The 23,081-nt window shown below is 38.6% G+C and overlaps 1 protein-coding gene across 1 annotated transcript in view; it reads right to left on the bottom strand.

The window, feature by feature from the left end:
- CSTF3 (cleavage stimulation factor subunit 3) overlaps window positions 1-21,176 on the bottom strand; it is a 51,862-nt gene extending 30,686 nt beyond the window's left edge. The window contains exons 1-3 of the mRNA XM_075094895.1: window positions 20,970-21,176; window positions 11,000-11,101; window positions 10,775-10,870 (exon numbers count right to left, since the gene is read on the bottom strand). Coding sequence (XP_074950996.1) covers window positions 10,775-10,870; window positions 11,000-11,101; window positions 20,970-20,999 — 228 coding nt within the window. The 5' untranslated portion in view covers window positions 21,000-21,176. The remainder of the gene's footprint in view (window positions 1-10,774; window positions 10,871-10,999; window positions 11,102-20,969) is intronic.
- Between the last annotated feature and the right edge of the window lie 1,905 nt (window positions 21,177-23,081).

The raw sequence follows: 23,081 nt of genomic DNA, 5'->3' as shown, positions 1-23,081 counted from the left end.
ATCTAAGTTTGCCCCTTTTTTTTTTTTAGTAAATAGATGAGATTTCTTATGTCAGAGTTGGGTTTAACAGCTAAAACTAGTAATTAGAAGAGCAGAAACTCTGTGGCATTACAAAAAGAGAAACTTACCTCCATCTGCTTAGTGCCAGAAAAATATTTCTGCTGAATTAAAGTCTGTCAGCTAATTTTAAAATTCCATAGTACTTCCCTTTTAATACTCAAATACTCACAAAAAGCACGTGTGATATAATTTTTAAATATCAATCTTAAATTGAATTTACAAAAAAGTAAAAGGCCTGAATTATGCTTAGTCAAATCTTATGTGGATAAATCAAAGTTTTATCCTGTAACAGTAAATTGTACAGTCAGTGTCCTGTTCAGGCTTACCAGCACTGAGATTTTATCAAGGGCAAATACCATGGAACATTGAGGTTTTAAACAACTACTTATACTGCCCATCCTGATCAGGTACTACGGTGCAGAATTTCAGTTGACAGAAATATATTGATAGCATTTCCCTGAGGAATGCTAGCTAGCGGGCAACAATAACAGGCAAGTAACACATACTTACCAGGGCAGCAATTCCTTTTTTTTTAGGGGGTGGCGTAGGGCTGCGGACACAGCTCAGTATTAAGCATTTTAGCTTGCATCCACAGCATTTCTTCAGGTAACTCGCAACCAAAAATTAGTGAATTGGGGACTATTTTAGAGTGCATTTTTATAAAGAAAACTTAAGTAGCTAGTAGGGGTGTCAGGGGCACCTATTTGTCCATTTTAAGATTCACCCCAGTTTATTCCATTTGAGACTTTATGTTCATTACAAATGACCTGTACTTTCTTTCAGTTACTTTTCATATAATGATCAGTCATCATCACCACGGAGTAAGCATTTCTAGCACAATTTTACGGTTAGACAGAATTTAAAATTCCCAAAGCCAGTCACCCAGTACTAGAATGATGAAATTCCCCTAGTGAAATTAAAACCGCTAGATTAAGGCTCTTGGTGTAAGGCTTGCCATTCCGATTTAGTGTGAAGGAAAAAACATTTCTTCATGTATGAACTTGTTGGCACTATTAGGTTATACAGGCAGACTTTCAGAGCATACTGCTTGTACTAAAACTATTAATTACTGCAACATCTATGGAAAAGGCGGGGAGAGGAGTCAATTGACATAGCCGAGGGAAGGAAAGCTGCAAGCTCGACTTCCACCAGCAAGATCTGTTACCAAAGCAATTTTCTGTACTTATTCACCATCACTTATCTTTAACTTATATTAATCGTATGTTAGTAAAAGTGTGTAACACCTTTAAGTAGGTGAAAGCCTACCTGTATTAAGTTACCATCATTCTACTCTCCACAATAGTAACATTAATGAGAGGGCTTCTTACACATCAAGCGTCTGCATGATATGATGTAATTACCATTTTATCTTCTCAGTATCTGTGATACAGTACCAAGGAGTAAACTGTAGAGATGAACTAAACCGAATTTCATGGAAAGTTTAAATGAAACTCTACTCAGATCTGTTCCCACATCATACTGCACATCATAGGCTGCTAACGTGCCTACGTGCTTTACAAATCAATACTGTTACACCTCACCAGCAGCCATGCAGTTGCATATGCATAATTAAAATATCTTAAGAGCACTAGATTTCTTCTGCAATAATTAGGATGTAAAAAGGTTTATCACATTATTACCTTGGAATTTTTTTTTTTTAACGCAATATCAGCAAAGTTACAGAAAGGTAGAAGAAAGTTACAAGTATTTCATTACTAGGGAATCTCTCCCCCTGCCCCCACTTTCTGCCCCATCAAAAATGTTAAGTAGAATCATGTTTCTTAAATTCAAAGAGCATGTCTGAACCATCCAAGGACAGCTTCTTGGTAAGGATTCCTGGGACCTCCTTGTCATCTGAAGGATGAATTGCATGGGCACATAGAAAGGTAACGGCCCACAGGGATATGTGATAGAAACAACTCTTCCAGCAAACACTTCTAATTCTGCCCATGAAAGCATACCAAAACAAAAATCTTTCGATGGATAGGGAGGAACGGAGAGAAGGCAGGCCAATACCGTGTTCATGACAAGAAAAGTTAAGTGGGAAATCTAGCTCTATTTTTCCCACCATTTACACACTGTATCAAGGCATGTTTTTGCACTCAGACTGAAGCCATATGTAATATAGAAAAATTCCCTTAATTGTTATTCTAAATATATTCCACTTGAAGATTATGCACAAATTATTTTTGTAAGTTATGGGTACCTATAAACTTTTAAGTAATCTAAATTATCTGTAGACAATTTCCACTGATACGCTCATACACTCAGATTTCTATTTAGTATGATTTTAAAAGAACGTTAATTATGCTGGGGAACCTTATTACATAAACTTGTATATATACATCAGTGAACACGTATACATATACAGAGTTTGAGAAGTTCCTGAGGAATCCACAGGCATGGAACCTACAGCATGTTTTAATTTAACCATAAACCATAAAATAAAAATTTTGTCAGTGTATTTTAAATAGTGCATTTGACTGTTGCTTTACCTCCCTTTTTAACTTTGGAAAGACTAAGTATGGGTTGTATTTTTTTAATACTTCTGATCCATCACTTAAGTAATATATACATTTGTGTATATTTTGGGGAACACGCCCTTAACTGAGGCTGCAAGGATGCAGAATTTGACAGAAATCAAATACAACATTCATTTCCTCCCCTTCATATAGCCTGAAAGCAGATTTGAGATGAATGGTATCAGTATTAAAATAGGACAAGTCACTTCATAGTTCCAATTCCAATTTGAAACTAAATATGCTAAACCAGTTCCTAAATTAAGAGAGAACTTAACTGGAAGTTTTACAGGCACCCATACATACACTCTGAAATGCCACCAACTATAGCCAACGGTGCTACGTATTTTATTTCTCCAAGCAGGAGAAATAAATGGAAGATGAGGGCAGGGGCAAAGTCCCTTGCAACTTCTTGTTCTTTGACAAGGCATCTTCACCTTTCCTAAGGAAAACAAAACAAAGACCCAGCTGCAACTGAGTTACCCTCTTCCCTATTTGGTCACACTATGAACATTTTAAACATACTTAGATTCATGTATAAATGTAGTCCCAACTAAGCACAATGAAGTTAGCTCACATGCCAACTTCACCATGTCTGCTTTATCTGCAGGACAGCACATACGGAACTACATACCTGGTGCACCATTTTTGTAAATCTAAACCATTTTAATCTGAGTTTATTTTTATTTTGTTTAAGCAGTAAGAACAGTGGTTGAAAATCCATACTTCCAGGAAAGATGATATCTGAAGGAAGTTGATGGCTTTGCTGCAGTGAGGACACAGAAAATACTAACTCAAACAACTAGGCATCATTTTGCAAGTTATCTTTCTAGTCCAAATGCATGACTTGCAAAGTATTTTTAAAAATGTGTTTGCTATTCCTTCTCACATAAACCAATACAGAAGTATCAGACTTCATAGGAAGAGTTTGCTCTGCTATCATCATGGGTTAACTCTTCCAAGAGCATACACTCATTTCTCTTTCCAGTTTCACACACTGGTTATTTCTTTTTCTCTTATTTCATGCACTAATGCAAACCATGGGGAACTGAAGAGAGTAAGCTGCCCTTGTTAGAAAGTCTAAGTCTTATAGAGTCACATTACAGGAATCAAACAAGGTAAGACAGCTGACCCTCCATCACACTACTGAAGCATAGACTCCGGAACCATTTTGCTGAAACACAGAGTGAGCATCAATGCATGAGAACAACCAAGCTTCCTCAGCATACCAACAATTCTAGCTCTCCTCCTTTTGGAGAAAGTTGAAGACATCAGAGATCTGAAAGCCTTTAAGCCCAGCAGTCAGTCTAGACGACCTTTGGCAACAGGATCTACTAACAGATCAGCAATGTGTGCTGTGCTCACTGGAACTTGTGAAAACTAAGGTTAAAACATGGACCCTGTCACATGGCTTAGAACAACCTGCTTTTAAGGGAGCAGACCCAGACAAAATGTTTACACTTCAGGTTAGAAGTGAGCTCTATTAAAAGTTTTGTCTCAAGATACAATAGGACTCTGCTCTATAGCAGTATCACTGAGAAATGTCCATGAACTAAATTTAAAAAGAACACCTTTCTACTTGTGATGCCTAGCCTTCAACTGAAACATTTCTGATGCCACAGTTCCAATGAACTCTGGAAATGCTCCCATGCTTCTACGCTACGAACATTTGTCACTACCAAACTAGTTAAACCCCAATATGGATCAGATTCCAATCACTGTAAGACCTTCTCACATGTAGTTAACTGCATGTATACAATGTGCCACAACAAAACGTGAATGCCATCTGTGCAACCGTAGAGTTATGCACCAATGCATATAACTTCTTCTCACTATTGTTTTATCTGAAAAAGTGCCAAAGCTTACTGTATTATGTACACAACACTTCACTGCAGAAGTCCAAAGTTGTTACTGGATGCAGAACACCTGTCACATTGAAGCCATCAGTAAGAAAAAGTATACCCTAATGAGGGGAAAAAAATCAATGTACACTCTTAAACGAAGATTTGTACTACCAGGACACAGAAGTGCAAAAATGAATGGCTTGCCTTCACAGAAGTTTCTAGCTAAGAGAAGCCACTGTATTTCATCACAGCAGTGACTCAAATCCTTTTTGTAGTCTGCAAAGAGAATCTGCAGCAAATAAAATCAAACATTATTTTATGTAGTAGCACTAATAGATAAGGTACAACAGAAAGTGTCCTCTCAGCCATCAGGCTTCTCAAAATCTGTATAAAGAGCATCAGGTAACTCAACCAGCTGACAACTAGAAGCTGGAAGAGGTGTAGAAATGAATGAGAAATTATGATAATAGTTCCCTCACCCACACAGATAAAAATAACCAATCTGTAGCTAATACAGGGCACACAAGAAAGCTCTGTATTTTTACTTCTGGTTCCTTCAGGTTCAGACATGAGAAAAAAGCTCAACTTTGTGCCTGACCTAACACGGATATTTCCCCCTCAAAACATCAACAGAAGGATCAGCAAATGACTTGAAAAAAAGAAAGCACACCATGAAAAGTTTTCTCTGTCCTCATTATCTTTAAAAATGAGACTTCAAAAGTGTTGTGAGCAAGAGTTTTATATAACTAACACTTCTAATAGGGATGTTTCTGTCACCCCACACAGAAAGAATACAACAGAACAGAAAACAGTTCATGTTTATTCATGTGAAAACAGCAACACACTATAGAAGAGTGTTCATAGTGATCTCTTTACTAGGCATCAATTCCTAAAGTTCCTAACACCTTCCCATGATGTTATGATCAAATACAGAAAATAGAATCATAAAGAAATGCACTAGTGTTGTACCACATGTCTTCTGAAGCTACAAATGTCAATTACATGGATAACTTTTTGATATAAAACAACTTGTAGAACCACAGCACCTAGGCAAGATGTACATGCCTGTATTTACATATTGAGTAGAAAGACAGGAAAGAAGTTGGATTCACTTTCTAGTGCAAGTCTACAATAATCACACAGACAGAACAACATTTATTAACAGGAATGGAACAAGTCCACACATGAGTAAAAGATCATAAATCATACAGTTGTAAAAAAGATTAAAAATCTCAGACTGAGGTAGTCAAGAATGTGCAATATGGATGTTTGTACAGAGCACCTGTATGGCAGTTTCTCAAAAGTAGAAGTTTACTAAGAGAAATGTGGTAGACTAGCAGGGTGGGCATGGATTATAATGGTTATGTCTTCCATTAAGAAATTAACAAAGATCAGCTAGTGATACATATAATATATTCAGCTGAAAGTACCACTAAAGAGAATCTCAGCCAAGAAGTCTATTCTACTTTGACTTCTGACCACTCCAACTTCATCCTGGACAGAAGTCCGTTCCCATTTTTCCCCAAGCAAAAGAATTTTGGTGGTATGCATAACAATTTTTTTCTGAACTCAGAACCAGATTAGAAGTAAAACGGGAAGAAAATGCTTTGAAGAAACACAAACATTTTAAACAAAAACAATCATTTTTCTAAATGGTTTTATTTACATTTTTCATATACAAGAACGTTAAATGATACATTCTGACTAGTATCCACACCAGTGTGAATTACATGAGTTAAAGATACTGATGTATTGCATATAATGAAATGCAAAACAATCAACCCTAAGCTTTAGTCCCACCCTCTGAATCCTCATACAGCATCTGGTTTGTTACTGAGACATCTAAAATTCAAAGTGTTCATACCAAATAGAAATTATCTGAACAAATATATCTAGTTTCATTTCTTTAGAACAAGCAGTAACACAGGAGTCTTACTTGCAGAATTCGCAAGATGAAAAATACATATTGACAGCCAAACACTTTACATGCACGTTACTAGCTTTGTATTTATTGTTTCTAGACTTGGGTTATTTGTCACAACTGTCTTGTGCTTATGATTTTTCAATCTTTAATTATGGCAACCTTTCAACCCCTACTAACAACAGTTCAAAGTGACCAGGACATAATGCAATATGCTCAACAATGAGAAAGGTAAAAAGGTGTGGTGTGAACTGCCCTGAAACGTTCAGGACAATTACAGATTAAAGTTTCCACTTAGGGCAACTGGAACTAAAAATTCTTTAGATCATTAAAAAAGTGTTGCAAATACATGAACATAGTTTAATAAATGTGCTTAAGAGGATTTTCAACCTGATGATTTCTCAAAGGAAACTAGCAGGAAAAAATGTGACGACTTCAAATGCTTGCTTCAGAACTACTGAAATATTTACAACACTGGTAAAAGTTCTTTCAAGTGCATGAAAAGCATTATCAAGTCTTTCTGTATCTAAAAGACGGTTCAAACAGTCAGAGAGACAAAGAAAATAGTAATAGACAGCTGGGCCTGTAGGATCATAGGGTGTATTACATCAGAATTTATTTTTTACATTTCTGTAGCACCTTTTAGCCAGATGCCAAAAGCACTTTAATCACTAAAGTGAGCCTCACAACAACCCTGTGAGGTAGGTCAGTATCTGTTTCAATAATGGCAAAACAGGTTAAATAACTTACCGAAGACGACACAGCAAATCAGCAGAGCAGGCTAGAATCCAGATCATGTGAACTATGAATTTAACATTATAGCACACGTGGGACAGACTTACATGCTCCTTTAAAACTGTGTAAGAGGCACTGACGTGGAATTGATTCAAGTTTTCTGGAAGTAGATTTTTATGGGAAAGGTATCAAGGGAAAAATATGCTTTAAGCGACTAGAGAACACAAAAGCCTGAGGAAGAAGAGTGGCATTACTGTACCACTTCCTAAATTTTGGTAGATGCAGAATAGCAAGTTAACTATTTTACTTGCTAAAATATGTATCAAAAATAGACTTTAGTCTGTCAAATTCACTAAACGAAACTCTATTCTCACAAGTCTTAAGCATTCAAATGCTATGACCCAAAAACGTTGTGGGCTGGGAGTTGTTTCATCCAATTCTACTATTTCTATGTCCTGCAACTGCTTCTTTGAACATCAGAAGAAATAAGAATCAGTGTGAGAATCAGAATTTTTTGACCAATTCAAACTTTAATAGTAGAGTTCCCATTAACAAACTGTCAAAGCACGCTCTGCCCAGTTCATCTCCACATTCTACTGACTACCAAACCAGTCATAACAGAGAGACCAGGGCATATAAATCAGCACTTGGCACATAAAATGGAAACATGAAGTAGTCAGTTACTTCAGGACAGTCTGTATATCAATAGTGGTAAGTTAGATGATACACCAAGCACTGCTTTACACTACATTCCACTAGGGAACAAAGTCATACACAAAAAAGAAAAGAGAGTCAGTGAGCTGAACAAACACTCTCATGAAAACAAGAGGTAATCACAGCAGTAAGGCCTGCACTTCAAAGTTTTACATTACAAAATGAACTGGCATGCACAAGGAAACAGTTTTTGTTTGTGTAGGTTATAAACAATGACTTCTACTTGAAGATCTGAAGTGACTAAAAAGAAAGTATTCCTCGAGGTAGACAAAGGGAAGTCTTTGACTTCTAACAATTTTATAAAGAATATAACTGTTGAAGGGCTAATTCCTTTTTTATAAGGCCATAATCATAACCCTCACCGTAGCTCATCTTCCAGTAATAAACCACCACTATGTAATGATATTCAGCTCAGATTTATGTTTTTCAGAGGACAAAATTCTCTAGTGAAAGACAACCTGAGAGAGAACAACCCCCACTTTCCTCTCCCTTTTTTTCCTCTGTGATACAAAGAAGAAACATTATCATATTAAAGAGGAAAGGGATATGCTTGTTTTGACATCAGGAAAAACGGAGCTTACAGATGACTGAAGATTTAGCGATTTTCAGATTTAAATACCGAGGCAGCAAAAGCGAATCAAAAGCAATGCTAAGCAAAGATTTACCACAGGTTTACTTTCCCAACTCAAGGCTGGAAAGATCTATACTTCTGAAGTGTCCAAGAGAAACTTGGTAGCAGGAGACGACTACTAAGATTTCCAGAGAAAAAAAAGCTTTTGGAAAATACCTTCCCTATGTTCCTTGTACATCTTAAGGCTGCAATAAAAGAAGCCTCAAAACAATTCCTCTATCTCAGGTAGCCTTCAAAAATTAATTGAAGTCTGAATTTATATTCAACCATGCTGCTAAAAGAACATTTGAGAAAACATTTCATTCTGAATTTACTCTGAGATGGGACCGTACATGTGATATGCAACGTAAAACACTGACAGTGTCCAATTGTGTCAATATATATATTTTAGAGAAGAAGGTGGAAATAAAAAATTATTTCAACTTATAGCTATAAATGGTTACACATACTAAAAAAAGGCAGAGAGAAGTATGTTGCTTTTTAGTTAAATCGGTCACTATGGAAGTTTTGAGAAAAGTTACTGGAATCAGGAAAGAAAAGTTGAAAATTTAAGTCATACCAGGGATTTTTAAAATTTGCCATTAAGATGAAGGGTAAATTTCTGAAAATATAACCCTTTTCAAGTGTAACCTCTACCAGAATGCTACAGTTCACTTTGAACAACAGAACCATGTATTCCATATCACTTATATTTGAAGTGTAGTTACAGACAGACACACGCACATGTGAGCTAGTGATCTTTATGCCAATTCTTTCCTTCTCACATTTACCTTGTTAGCTGGTTACCATACCTGCTGGGTAGAAGCTGACCTTCCTCCCTTGAAGCAGCACGTAAAAAATTATACCCCAGACTCTTTTAAGCTCTGCCACTGTTAATGTTTCTAAATACTACTGGATTATAAATTAGTTAAAAGGTATCGATTAAGGGAAGTAATGTCTGTCAATTCATCTCTGAACATGGTTCAAGTCAAGAAGACTCAGACAAGAAGCTTTACACTGGTAATAGTACTTTCTGCTGAAAGATCTACAATGTAGTAGAGGCTTTCCGAGGTGGTCTTATTCAACTTCAAATTTGAGACATGGGAGAGATAAAGGTTTTAAATAAGCACAGAAATCAGATAACTTAATTTAATCATCAACCTAGATTAGATTCTAAAGACTAGCTCGTGTAGCAAACATTGCAGGGTTCAAGAGGCTAATGGATTTGGCTGCAGGGTCCCAAAAGGAAAAACATACATCTGTATGTGTTAGTGCATTCACAGTCTCCCAAGTGTTCAATCGCCGACATTCCAACTACTACTACAAACTACTGGAAACAAAAGTGAAAATTCTATGATTTTTAATTAGGTAATATTAAATTTAGGTTGCACTATTTTGCACTATAACATCTTACTATAAACTGCAATATAAAAATTTGTTAGATTCCCATGATCCCAATTTTATTTAATAATCTTTGAAATTTACTGCCCAAACACATTTGGATACATAAGTTAATGTAAAGTAAGATAACTATACAATGGAGTTTTGCCACTCAGATTGCTGCTTAGTGATTTTCACATAAAATGGAAAAAATTTAGCTATCTCATTTCTCATCTACAGAACACAGGTCCCCACCCCTGTGGTTTAGCATGTAGAAGATCTGCGTCTTAAGAAAAATGTGCAGCTAGAAGAGGCCCACAAAAAGCATGTGTATTAGTATTAAATATCAGCTACAGAAAATAAAAAAATCTGATTATACAGTGCATTTCATTGCACATCATTAAAGGCTGTTTAAATGATCAATGCACTTAGTGGGAGCTTTTATATATTTACATAAAGAACCACAATTTTGTTAGCATTTTTAGAATCTAATGAGTTGTGCTAATGCATTTTCCCAGCATTTTCATTCCAGAAATCAGCTTCCATCCCACACCCTCCCTGAAAGCACTGTTCAGAGAAACACTCAATTCCTTAAGAAAGCAAAAAAATTAAAAGGTCCAAACATTCACAGAAAGTCATTCAAATAAGTTTGTACGTATAAATGAAAAAAAAAAAGTCCTCTAAATAAATGACACAGGAGGCAATAAATTGACACGACAAGTAAATAAAAGGCTAAAGCACTCCAATACCATTGAAACGGTTTTAATGTTGTTGCAATTCCATAATGCAACAATCATCAACTTATAAAAGACCCAATACTTCAGAATTCATTTTAATCACTCCTTTGTACCTATTTTACAAAATAAAGGCAAGGCATATTTAAAAACCCCTTTTCCCTAGATATCATGTGCCTATCTTATTTATGCTTATGAAAGTGTAAACTTAAACTCCTATTAAATGTTATATAAGAAAAAAAAGTAAAAATATTAACCTCTGCTTCAATGTACAGTTTCCAGAATCTGCCAGAACTGGGGAACTGGGCAACAAGGCGTTCATAGGTCTTCCGTGCTTTGTCTATAGGTTGATTCTAAAAATTGAAAATCAAAACAGCATTTACAATATTATGATTTATGTAAATGAATATGCTGATTTTACTCCAGAACCAAATAGTGTGAGTGGACCATAGATAAGGAAATGTAATCCTATGTCACTAAACCTGTGCCTCTCGAATGAGAATGCTCCAAGCGTCAAGGTCATATGGATTTTCTTCTAATTTCTTTTCAGCTTTCTTCACTTTTTCTGGGACATATTCAGCAGCCTAGAAAAATTAAAAAGACGACATAAGACATCACAAGTAGAGCTTGAAAAGTTTTGTCCCAGCTACCAAATCAAGCTAACAACAACATTCCAGATCTCAGTTTTACACTGCAGTTAATAAATTTTAATTTTATCTGGAAAACAGGTTGTCCCAGTAAAAGAATGCACCCTTGCCACAAGAAGTTCTACATATTTGGTAATCCAGCAAAAAGTTAGACTAAACTGACTATATGTTTCTAAAACACATTTGAGTTTGCCAGAAAATTTATTGCACTATGAATTTTAAACAGTTTTACCAACCTGAAATTTCTAAGATGAAAAACGCAAATTGAGACTGATTTTTCTATTACAGAACCCAGCCAAACAAATCCCAGTTACTGCACGAGTCATTCTGTATATGCAGGACAGGAAGTATTTCGTATCATAAGTTACAGATTTCACAAGAAAACCAGATGATGACAGTTCTAGCAGCAACATACATCTTATCCAAGCACAGTTTGTTAACTTTCTGACCTGTCAGTCAGTGCATTCCTACAGTTGCCTTCCTGTAGCTTTGATACTAACTACCTTAAATACTTTTTTACACTCAGACATTCGTACTGGAGTTTAAAAGCTGTTTTTGATACTAAAAGCTTTACCAAATTGAATATTAACTTGTTAACATAGTTACTATTACAGTATAGGTTTAAGAGCTCTTTTAAAGACTTGCAGAAATACCTTACTTTATGATCTCCAGAAATTTTTTTCCAGATTCAACAGTTAGCACAAGGTAGATCAAAATAATTACAATCTGATTATCACATACAGACAAGCCATAAAATACATGCTTCTTACAACCCTAAGTGATATGAAGCTTTTTATTAAGCATGAAATATTGTTCTGACCTGTATTCCAAGCAGCTTATTTACTAACTTTCCAAACTTCACTCATTTTCAGGCAGGTGTTAGCAGTCCCAAATCACATGATCAAGTAAATTCTTGCCTTCGTGAGATGTAACAATAATAACCTGTAAATTATTACTCTGAGACCCTTCTTGTGAAATTTTACAACTTAGCTACATCATTACTGTTAGAATATATGATTCTGTATTGTATAGTGCAGTGTGACTGATTTACTGTACAGAAAGTTCTAAAAAAACCTGTCAATGGCTAACAGATTTTTTTTCATGGAATTTTAATTCTTATTATTGGATCCAGGTCAATACATATCTCTGAAGATGAAAAAGGCAGTAAACAGGAAAGAGAACTGATAATACTATCAAAGGTGCCATCACAGTTACAAAGGGAAAGAGAAGGTAACTAGACAATACACAGGTATGACTTCTGGTAAAATTAACAAGCATGACTATTGGGCATCACTACTGCACGTTACTCCTGAAGGAAAGCAGATGTTCCAAGAATACAAATCCAAGGTATTATTAATGGATTTTAATGGAATACCATTGGCAGTGGCATTATACAAAGATAAGCTGCCAGTGAAGTATGTTGTACAATGCACTGAGTTAAAAAAAGAAAAAGCTGGAGCTAGCAAATGCAGTAACCTGAGTTACTTAGGAACATCAACTTTATTTTCAGGAGTGTCCTGCCCCTTTGCTTTTGTCAACCTCTGCAAATGCACTATGATACAACAGTTGCTTATGTTATACATGGCAATTCAACTTGATAATTTAAAAAAACTACCATATTTTGGAATGTTTTCAGCACTACCAGTTTTTGTATGTCCTACTGGCAGGACATAATTCAAGGCATATCCCTTAAAATATTTTAAATTAAATGTACTTATAAAATGGACAAATGATCAAAAATGTTTCAGAACTGTTAAACTGACATGTAATAGCAGCCATGCATGAAAGGGAAAAGGGAAAAAAAAAATCAGTAGGAGGGGCTTTAGGAGTTTAATGACCATTCTTCTTTTTGATTCAGTTTTCAAGTAATTCTTAACATCTATTGCTCAGTGCAAAGCAGTGTAGCTTGGAAGGCAAGTATCAAGTTCCACAAAGTAAATTATAAAATTACTGATTAAAAAAATCAGATTAAAAATTAGTAGCTCAGAGTTGTCAGCTCAGAAGTAGTAAATTTAAAATTACCATGAGTATTTTTACGTCCCTAAGTCCATCAAAATTTTTACTGTAATACTGCACGTTACAGTTCAACTGATACAGGCTTAAGACGCAAAACAGTATGAAATGAACTAGTGCTTTTATTTATTCCAAAATGACATACATAAACATATTTCATCTTACAGAACACAGCACTGAAGCTGAAATTTCCAAAGTTTAAAGACTACTCATATAAGTTTTCTCTACAGATGACCCAAAGTTGAAATGTTGTTTATTCAATAAAGCATTAATTCAATCAGTGGTAGGCACTGCTTCTCATTATATTTCATTTCAGTGAAATCTACTTGTGTCAAATATTGTGTACTGTGTCTAGTTTTGGGCCCCCCAGCTCAAGAAAGACAGGGAACTGTTCAAGCAAGTCCAGCGGAGAGCTACCAAGATGGTCGGGGGCTGGAGCATCTCCCTTATGAGAAAAGGCTGAGACACCTGGGGTTGTTCAGCCTGGAGAAGACTGAGCGGGATCTTATCAATGCTTATAAGCATGTAAAGGGTGGGTGTCAGGATGATGGGACTGGAACCATTTCAGTGGTGCCCAGTGACAGGCCAAGGGGCAATGGGCACAAGTTGGAACACAGGAAGTTCCACTTAAATATGAGGAAAAAAAGTCTTTCCTGTGAGGGTGCCAGAGCAGTTGAACAGGCTGCCCAGGGAGGCTGTAAAGTCTCCTTCCCTGGAGACATCCAAAACCCACCTGGACGCGTTTCTGTGCCCCCTGCTCTGGGTGTGCCTGCTCAAGCAGAAGGGTTGGACAAGATCACCTTCTAGAGGTCCCTTCCAACTCCTGCCACTCTGTGATTCAATCAAGCACATACTATTCTGCGTTCAATTACACAAAAATGACTATCAGGAGTACTATTAATGTCAGCTGCAATAAAAAAACCCCACCCCTTAAAAACAACTGAAGCATTTGTGGAAGCACAGGGTCCTGCACTGTAAGTAGTGACTTTCAAACAGGAAAAAGCAGAATGGGCCATTGAAGCACACAACTTTTAGTAGTAGTTCAGTTGTACTATCTCAAACCTTTCCACTGACTCACAGAACTCAGCTGACGCTGCAGTGAAACAGTGTCCAGGAATTTGACTTCACCTATGCAGGTACAGGGCAATAAACTCAGAAAGGCTGAATTAAGCTGGTGAAAAAGTAAATGCTGGTAAGATGCATAATCATAGCAATCCTACATTTATTTTGTATGTTTGATACAAGACTCCTAATCCGTGTAAGCAGCACAATATTCATTTTTTCACTGGAAAAAAAAGGCTAATTTCCTAAATTAGCAAATACGCACTTAGCAGCAGCAGATTAAGTTGTCCATGCAGTTACAAAAGACAAAAATTACTGGAGCTCTGCTCAATTTAAAATAATGGTATGATCAGGGTTTAAACTGGACTACTTGGAATTGCAAGAATGCAAGAAAACATCCAACTTCTTATAAGGCCAGTCAGCACTCCTTCTCCTGTCCCTATCCATCTCCAGGTTAGGTAAAAGCCATCCACATTTTAGAGAGGCAAACTGCACTGCAGTCAAATCAGTGTCCTGGTTACATCTGTGCTAAAGTAAGGCCTCATTACCTTACACCTTCACAAATAATCACTTCTAATACATTGCAGAACTCAACACCTGGGATTTCCAGTCTGGACCATTTTGCCAGAAAGTAGGAGCGTGAGCAAAGATGCATTCAGTTACACACCAAACCACGTGAGGACATTTACTGCTAGCATACAGCGAAAGGGAACAAGGAGCTTGACTTTTAACCTAGCTCAACTACAGCCAGAAAGACATTTGATCCCAGTTTTCAAAACTGCATAGTAACTGCACTCTGTCCTTAGATCTGCTGTTACCACAGTTCAAGGGTATGAGACTTTTGCATATGTCTTTTTAATTGTACTGGTTGCACAACAGCCGATATCCAGTATCCTGTGAATACTTACTCTTGAATATCTGTTCACTGCCATGGCCCTGCCCCATGATAAGTATTTTCAGTCCCTGCCTCTGGTTAAGAGGCACCTGAGTTAATATCATCCCATAACAAGTGAGTTCAGGGAGTTAAATCAGCAGAAAAATAATCCTATTAGAAAAGTGATTAGCTTTCAAATGGTTCAACTTCTTGATTTCAGGATCAGATGTGATGCAGAATAAAGGACGCAAAACTGTACAGGACTTTAGCAGTCCCAACTTAGGTCAGCTTAAACTACCATAAAACTGCACCTAATCAGGTAGAAACTGGCTTTTAACTTTTCTTTACTGCCTGGGGAAAAGCTGCACAGAATTGTTTAATACAAACTGGAAAAATACTTTTTTCCTCTGCTTTTGACAAGTGTGTTCAGTACACCTCCCACATAATTGGGCTCCTATCCCACAAACAATCCACTCAAGATCATGGAGGGTTTTTTAGCACTTGAGGTTCCACGTTCATAAGTATCTATTATTACCATCTGTCTGATGTTAATAATCACAGCTTCCCTTTCATTATTTATACACAAATAGCAATGGATTTTTAGTTTCACAGATATTAAGAGTGTAAAATGATCTTTTTGACCACAATTTCCAAAATCTGAAAAGACCTAAAACCAAATTAACCAACAAGAAGTCTACGATCTCTTGCCTGCAAAATACATCAACTGCACAAAATCAAAACTTGAATTCAGAAAGGATGTCTGACAGAACAGGAACAGAAGAAACAAAGTTGACTTTCTGTATTCACTAGAAATTTTTTATCAATCGCCTCAAAGGAAGAATTCTTGGTTTATACCCTACTGCTATAAGCCACAGTTAACAGTTTCCCCAGGCCTCTGAGAATGAGCCCTCACAGCTCTATAAAGTGTGTAAGAAAATACCTAGCCAAACACCTCTTTCAACTATTTGTACCACCTAACACATCCAATTGCTTGAAGTATCCTCCTGTTTCCACAAAAGGATCTTCCACAGTGAAAAGGAAACATTTAAACAGCTGTTCCACATGTGAAGCAGCCAGTTTAATATGCTTTAAAAACTACCACTAATTATCAAATAAGAACCTCTACAAACAAGACCTATAGGCCACTGCACACAAAAAGGCAGGAATTTTAATGGCTAGTTCAGTCAAATTGGTTCAACATCCAAAGGGAATTTTATGTCCATTAAGATAGACGCTACTGTTTGGAGGTTTTGGCTGGCTGTTGCACAGTTTAGTATAGCCTGGACTGTAACAGACCCAATGAATATAATTTCAAACATATTAACATGCAACCTAACAAGCACTGTTAGTTGTCCAGTTAGGTTAATTTACAGGTTAGTCTAGCCTAAGCTTTTTTTTCCTTAAAGTTTAGTTAGAGCTCTCTCTGCACAGAACAAGTTTTAAAATCCTATCCTTCAGTAACACATCCCTTCACTACACTAGTTACCCATTATCAATCCTTACACTTTCTTGAATGTTTTTAATGCCTTGCCTTCTTCTATTCTACCACTAAATCAATTCAATTGTGAACAATATCTTGAAAAAAATTTGTATCCTTTAAGACTGGGTCTCTATTAACAGACATAACCCAGCATATTCATCTTAAATTTTAAAAGGATACTTTTTAAAATACTGCCTTCCCCCAACATAATCTGGGATGTTTTATATCTCTGAACAAATCAAGAGTTTTATATTAGTAATGATTACCACTCTTCCCTCAATGGACTACTTTCCCAAAGTTAGCATTTAGACAGACTCATTTTCTGCTTTAACTTCTTGATACACCTGGAACTTGCTGACCCTGGAAATGCAGCTAAAATCTAGAGATTGTTTACAGCTGTGTAAAAATTGGGAAAAAACCACTGCACTACCAACTCAAAAGTCTTTCTCCACCAACCCTTGTCTTCATTCTGTGTATTACCCATTCCTACAGTAAATGTAAACAGTGACAGTAAACCCAGTACAGTATGCTCTTAGAGGAGTTTATTTCAAATGGCTCCTCCTGACATGCTAAACGCACACAACCCTGCAAGATTAAACTTCTGCTTTCAGTACTGCAGTGACATTTATTTTAAAAAATTTTAGCTAAAGTTAATTACAGTAACTTTTACTATTGCATTTAGAAATCAGAAATTTAAATGACATGCCTGCATCAAACAGACCTGAGGCATGAACACCACCAAGGAGTAGGAAGGAACAGAAGTACGAGAAGGAAACCAGAATAGACCACTTCAGAGGTCTTTTCTGTAGATACTGAGACAATAGAGACATTTTCCCCCCCACAGCTCAGTCTTTGACCAGATTCACATATTCACGTAAAGTAACATGCACCACAGACTAGGGTACATATCTTCGAAACGGTTACAGGAAGTATGACATGCATGTTCTAGCCTTAAAAGATTAGAAGGCAACTAATGCAGGGATAAAGCAAATACTGTATCGATATTACTTCAGAAAAAATTGATGCCTGGCAAGTATATATTTTATTAAGTGGATAAAAACAGTGGTTCTGCCACAGTAGAAAGAGGCAGAGAGCACAACAAATTTAGGTCTTGTTAGACAGTACATGAAACAACCTCCACACAATGGAAATGAAACTAGATGTGTACATTAAGGTCCAGAAAAACAAAGACATACATAGGTGCAAGCATGAACTCTTTGTAAGCTCAATACATGAAGAGATTGGGAGGACCTTGTCAGGGAATTCTGACAAACAGTGGCAGATGCAGCCTCTCAGTCTACAAACATGGATTTCTGTTATATAGACAGGGCTAAGTATTCAGTATTCTAAAAACCAACCTTTGAAATTCTAGTTTGTTAAACATCATGTAGACCTTGCCAGGAGTCTGGCAGGGACTTAACAGATTTTAAGTCCTGACTGCATTCAACTGGTTCTGCAGAAATTGATTTGGGCCCAGCATAGTTAACACTGCAAGAATTTAAAAAATACACTGCAATAGTGGTGGCTCCATCACATTTCTTTGCCCTCCTGCCCCTGTCTGTTCTACAATAATGATCCAAGGAGACAACATCCTACCTAACAGTAGCTTTTCACCCAGCTCTTTTTGGAAGTCCTCTCCAAACCCTAAGATCCGGCAAACAAGAGGCAGACACCACTGTGTATCAGAGAGTCAGAGCTAACAATTCTCATTTGTCAAAGATCTTTAACAGCTGCATCATACAGTATCATGTGTACATCTTATGTACAACATAGATGCATAGATGACTGTACAGTCACCCCTCATACTGATCTAACAATGTGACCATCAATGAAAACGGTACCCAAAAACTCAGAAGCTGTTCATGGACCAGATGAAACCTGTAACAGGAAAGCCAGATGCAATCCAACCTCTGCCTATCCTCAGCTTCCTACAGAATGGAATATTTAAAACCATAATAATATTGTGGATGTAAAGCCAGAGAACCTTTCAGACAGAACTAGGTTACAATCTATAGCAGCTGCAGTGTGGGGAAGGGAGCATGGCACAACTGCCCCAATGACAATGCTTTGTTGCTCCCCCTTCCATAGAGACAAAGTGAATTTAGGCCCATCATGCTCAGTCAGACCACAGTTAGACTGGCATCAACACTTACTTAATGTACACCTGCCTCACTACACAACTGGATGAGTGGTAGCCTAGGGTGCAGAAAACTTCATGGTAGTATTGCTAAATACACTGAGATCAAATTATGGCCTATCTTAACATTAGCAGTAAGAAACAGAATTCTGCCGGGGTAAGGAGCAAAAAAAGTTGAGGACAGCTTAGAACTGAAGAAAATTGAAGGAAGGAAGGTAACTGCCCATAGCAAAATTAGAGACTTCTAGGAAACCAGAAGCCTTCGTAGAGAAGATGGAGTAGGAAAAAAAAATAATTTAACCCAACCTACAAAAGAGTTAGGGGTGGGTATTTTTTTATTTAAAGTGCACACAATGCGAAAATGGTAATCACAACAGGTAAAAAGGATGAACCTTAATATAGATTTAAAAACCAAATTCCAAGCCATATATTAAACTACATGTTTTACGTAGGCTGCAAACAATGATTTACAATTTTTTGAATGCTAAAACCCTCTGTCATATGACATCAAAATATTTAAGCTGCTATTTTCCGGAATAGCTTTTACTTCAGTATGCAGACAAGAATTCAACCTTTTGCATATTAAAATCTCCCTTGCAAAAGAAAATAAAACTTAAAGTCAGTGTTGTTTTTAAGTTAAATAGTAACACATTACAAGCTACAGAAGCAGACTACTTTAACCAGCAGTTTAATTATGCAATGCAAACATCAATGTAATTCTTTATAAAATATATTGGTGCGGGTAAACTTAAATGTGAACATACTACACATCAGGATTATCAAAATTTTACTGCAGCATATTCTTACTTCTTTGGAGCCATCTACCTTGTGATTAAGTAAACCATTCTGAAGAATCTCTTGCTTAAATATACTACAAGTACACTTATTAACCTGACCAGCTTTGAGCATACAGGCTAGTAATTCATAGGATATTTCCCTAATGAGACAAAAACTGGGTATTTTACATTCTCAGCACCTGTCTTTCCTACCTCCCCTAGAACTGGGGACCTTACAAAGAGTTTACACACCACCCTTTCAGAGTACAGGCCCAGACATGCAGAAACATAACCTGTTTTGTAAAGAGACTGACATTCTACAAAGAAAAGCTTCTTAAGGGAACACTAAGCCATCATCTTAAGTATTTTTGTAGGTTACATTGGCTGCTAAGGCATGCCACAGTGTTATCAATCGCTCCTCCCTCAGTCAGGAACTTTCATCCAATTAATACTGATTTTAAACACAGCCCTAACTATAAAAAAAGCCTATTTAGAGAAATTCTGCCAGTAAGTAGGAGATCATGATAATACCAGATTTGAAGAGATTACATACAACACTGACTGCACCTGCCCAGAAAATAATGAGTTATAATAAATACATATTTCGGTGTATTAAAAAAACAAGCCAAACCCAACTGAAGCAGTGGCTATTCCCCCCAAGAGCACGAATGCTATACTACAAAGACTCTTTATTAAATAAGTATTTTAATTGTTTTTAATATAAAGTTGTTTTAAGAATGCCTTATTCTGGAGGAAAAGCGTATTGTTAAAGAAGTAGACAGCCTCGTATGTTAAGCGCGTATATCCAGCAAACGTCCACTTTACAGACTACTACGAATGTATCGGTATAAACAGCTTTTCCGGGTTTCAATTTTCTTCTGGAGTGAGTGTACTCAATGACCACCAATAAATGGGATCGGGAAAGCAAAGCTCTTTGGAGCGTTTATTGTTCACTTCGACCTGAATTAAAGCTTGCTTACCAGGAACGCGAAGGCCGAAACAGACATAGTTTGGAAGCGTTACCGGTTTTACCGCGGGCGGGCGTTGGGAGCGGCCCCGCGCACTCCCTTTCCCCCGCGGAAGGCTTCGCTGACGGAAGAAACTCGAGTTCCTCAAAATGGGTGTGTGCGGCGGGGGAGGGGAGCCCTGCGGCGGCCGCGCCGCGCTGCTGGGTAGGCCGGCGGGGCTCAGGGGCGCAGGGAAAGGGCCAGGGCGGCGCTCCCGCCCCGGCCGCGCTCCCCTCAGCCCCCGCCGGGCGGCCCACGGCGCTGCCACCAGCCCCACAGGCAGCTCCAGGCGGCGGCCATCCCCGTACGCCGCGCCACACGCTCGGCCCCGCCGGGGCCTGCACAGCGTGGCCGCTACCAGGCAGCCCCGGGCTGGGCCGGGCCGCCCCGGCACCCCCGCCCCGTACTGTCTCCCTCTCAGGGAGCGGCCTGCCACCTCACCCTCCTCCTCCTCACCTGGTCGCCAGCGGCGCTCTCTCCAGACATGGCGTGTTAAAACAGGGCTGAGGGCACAGAGGCCCCCGAACAGATTAAAAACCCCTTTAAAAAGTGCCCGCCGCCGCGGGCAGCCCCACCGGCCGCGCCGAGCGCCGCGGCCCGCAGTTCCAGTAGCGTTAGCAACAAAATGGCGGCGGGCCACCTCCGGCCCGGCTTTCAGCGGGGGCGGGAGGAGGAGCCGCGCCGCGCGGGGGGTGCCGGGAAAGGCCGGGGGCGGTGCCGGGCGGCCGCCGTGTGGCGGGAGGAAGCGCGTCATGACAGCGCGCGGCTCTGGGGCGGAAGTGGTGAGGGAGCGCGTCCTCTCGCGGGCGGGCTTGGGAGAGGCGCTGGTGGTGGGACCCGGTACCGGCCCCGGCCCCGGTACAGGCCCGGTCTCCCTCCCGCTGGCAGCCCCGCCCGCCTCCCGCCGCGCAGGGGCAGGGCGAAGCCGCCCCGGCGCCGCGAATTGGGCGTTCCCTGTAGGGCGCTCGGAGGCTCGCGGAGTGGGCGTTTTCTCCCGTGGCCGGGTCCCCGTTCTCTGGCGGGCTGCTTGTTGAAGCTCTGAAGGGCGGTCGGCAGAAACTAGGAGGCTTGAGTGACCTCTAGCCCTGGCCCTGCGGGCTCGTCACGGGCTCTTTCGTTAACGAAGCATTGCCTCTCGAGCAGTCGCTTCTCTGCAGCAAGCCGGCACTCTGCCCTCGGTGAGGGAGCCTTAGCCATGCCTGTTAGCAGCACACCCAACCCTTCCATTGCACAAGAGCTCTTGTTAATCGGAGAGGCAAGTTCAAAGACAGTCTAAGAGGTCATCCTTTCAAAAGATCTCAAGGACGTAGGAGGGAGCTCCCCCTAAACCTACTTCACTTTATTTACAAAGTAATCACCACTGTGTCGGTGAGAGAAGGGCTTTGAATTAGCCACTGCAGAGAAACTGCTATATGAAACAAATTTATTGAAGGAGGCGTGGCCGATACAAGGTGAAAGCTGACTTAGCTGCCTTCACAACAGCAGTGTAAGTGTTCTTAAAATTGTATAATACAGTCATGTTTATGCAGAAATATTTGAAGTAGCTTGATACTAGCACTCCTTGGGTTCCCTTCTTCATCTTCCAAAAGTCACCTTCTTAAACCACAGTAATGTGTGGAAAAAGGACATAGAAAAACCTTATATGTAACCTGTCCTGAAGCTTGACCCAAGAAAAAGGGAGCAGATACTAAGCACTTGTTTGACCAATCGTGGACTAACATTTTTCTTTTCAGTATTGAAGAATTTTGATTCTGTTACTCTTCAGAAGTGAAATATGAACACACCTATCAATCTCTCCTGACAGATATGCTGTCCTGTTCCCAATTGCTTAGAAAACAGTGATTTTGTGATACAATTCTAATTTGTTTCTTATGGGATGTTTCTTCCACGTCACAACAGGCTCCATTTTGAAAATATTTGGTACATAAATACAATTTCTTCCCTAAAAAATGCATTTCTAATTCATCAGTGTGATGTTTTTCTATTTCCCATCTAGGAACCAATTCCTTATAAGTAATTGCTTAAAGCAATGCTGGTGAAACTTCTAATTAGATAATACGTATGTTATTCTAGGTCTACAGAGTGTCAGCAGGCTTAGTAGCCTGGTTGAAATTTTGTTCTAGTTCTTTGGTTTTTTTATTCAAGTATATTTCTAGTCTAATTTTAGCTGCTTCTAGTTTTGGGATTGCCTTCTTCAGTTTCTTAAAAAGATAAAGATGTTTTAGAAAGATGAGAGCACCAACGACATCTTGCTTATCTGATAGAATGAGTTAGTAAAGAGCAAAATAAGTGATGCCTAATGTTATTAAGACTTCTGTTCCTTCTGCCCTATAGCCCCTCACCCCACATAATAAAGTGCTATCTCTTAAGCTGACGTTGGTCTTGATTTCTGTAATTCCATGCATAGAACAGACCTCGGGCAAAACCCTAATGGCTGTAAATACAAGTAGTGCCTATTGCCTCTCTGTCAAGTGTTGCTGTGATAGCTTCAATTAATTGCAGCTCTAATATATGGCCTTAACTCTAATGGATTAGTTGGAGAAAATTAAAGGGAGCACTGATGTATAG

Source organism: Phalacrocorax aristotelis, chromosome 5 (assembly GCF_949628215.1).
Source record: "Phalacrocorax aristotelis chromosome 5, bGulAri2.1, whole genome shotgun sequence".
Taxonomy (NCBI): domain Eukaryota; kingdom Metazoa; phylum Chordata; class Aves; order Suliformes; family Phalacrocoracidae; genus Phalacrocorax; species Phalacrocorax aristotelis.
This window is presented reverse-complemented; position numbering and strand designations above follow the sequence as displayed.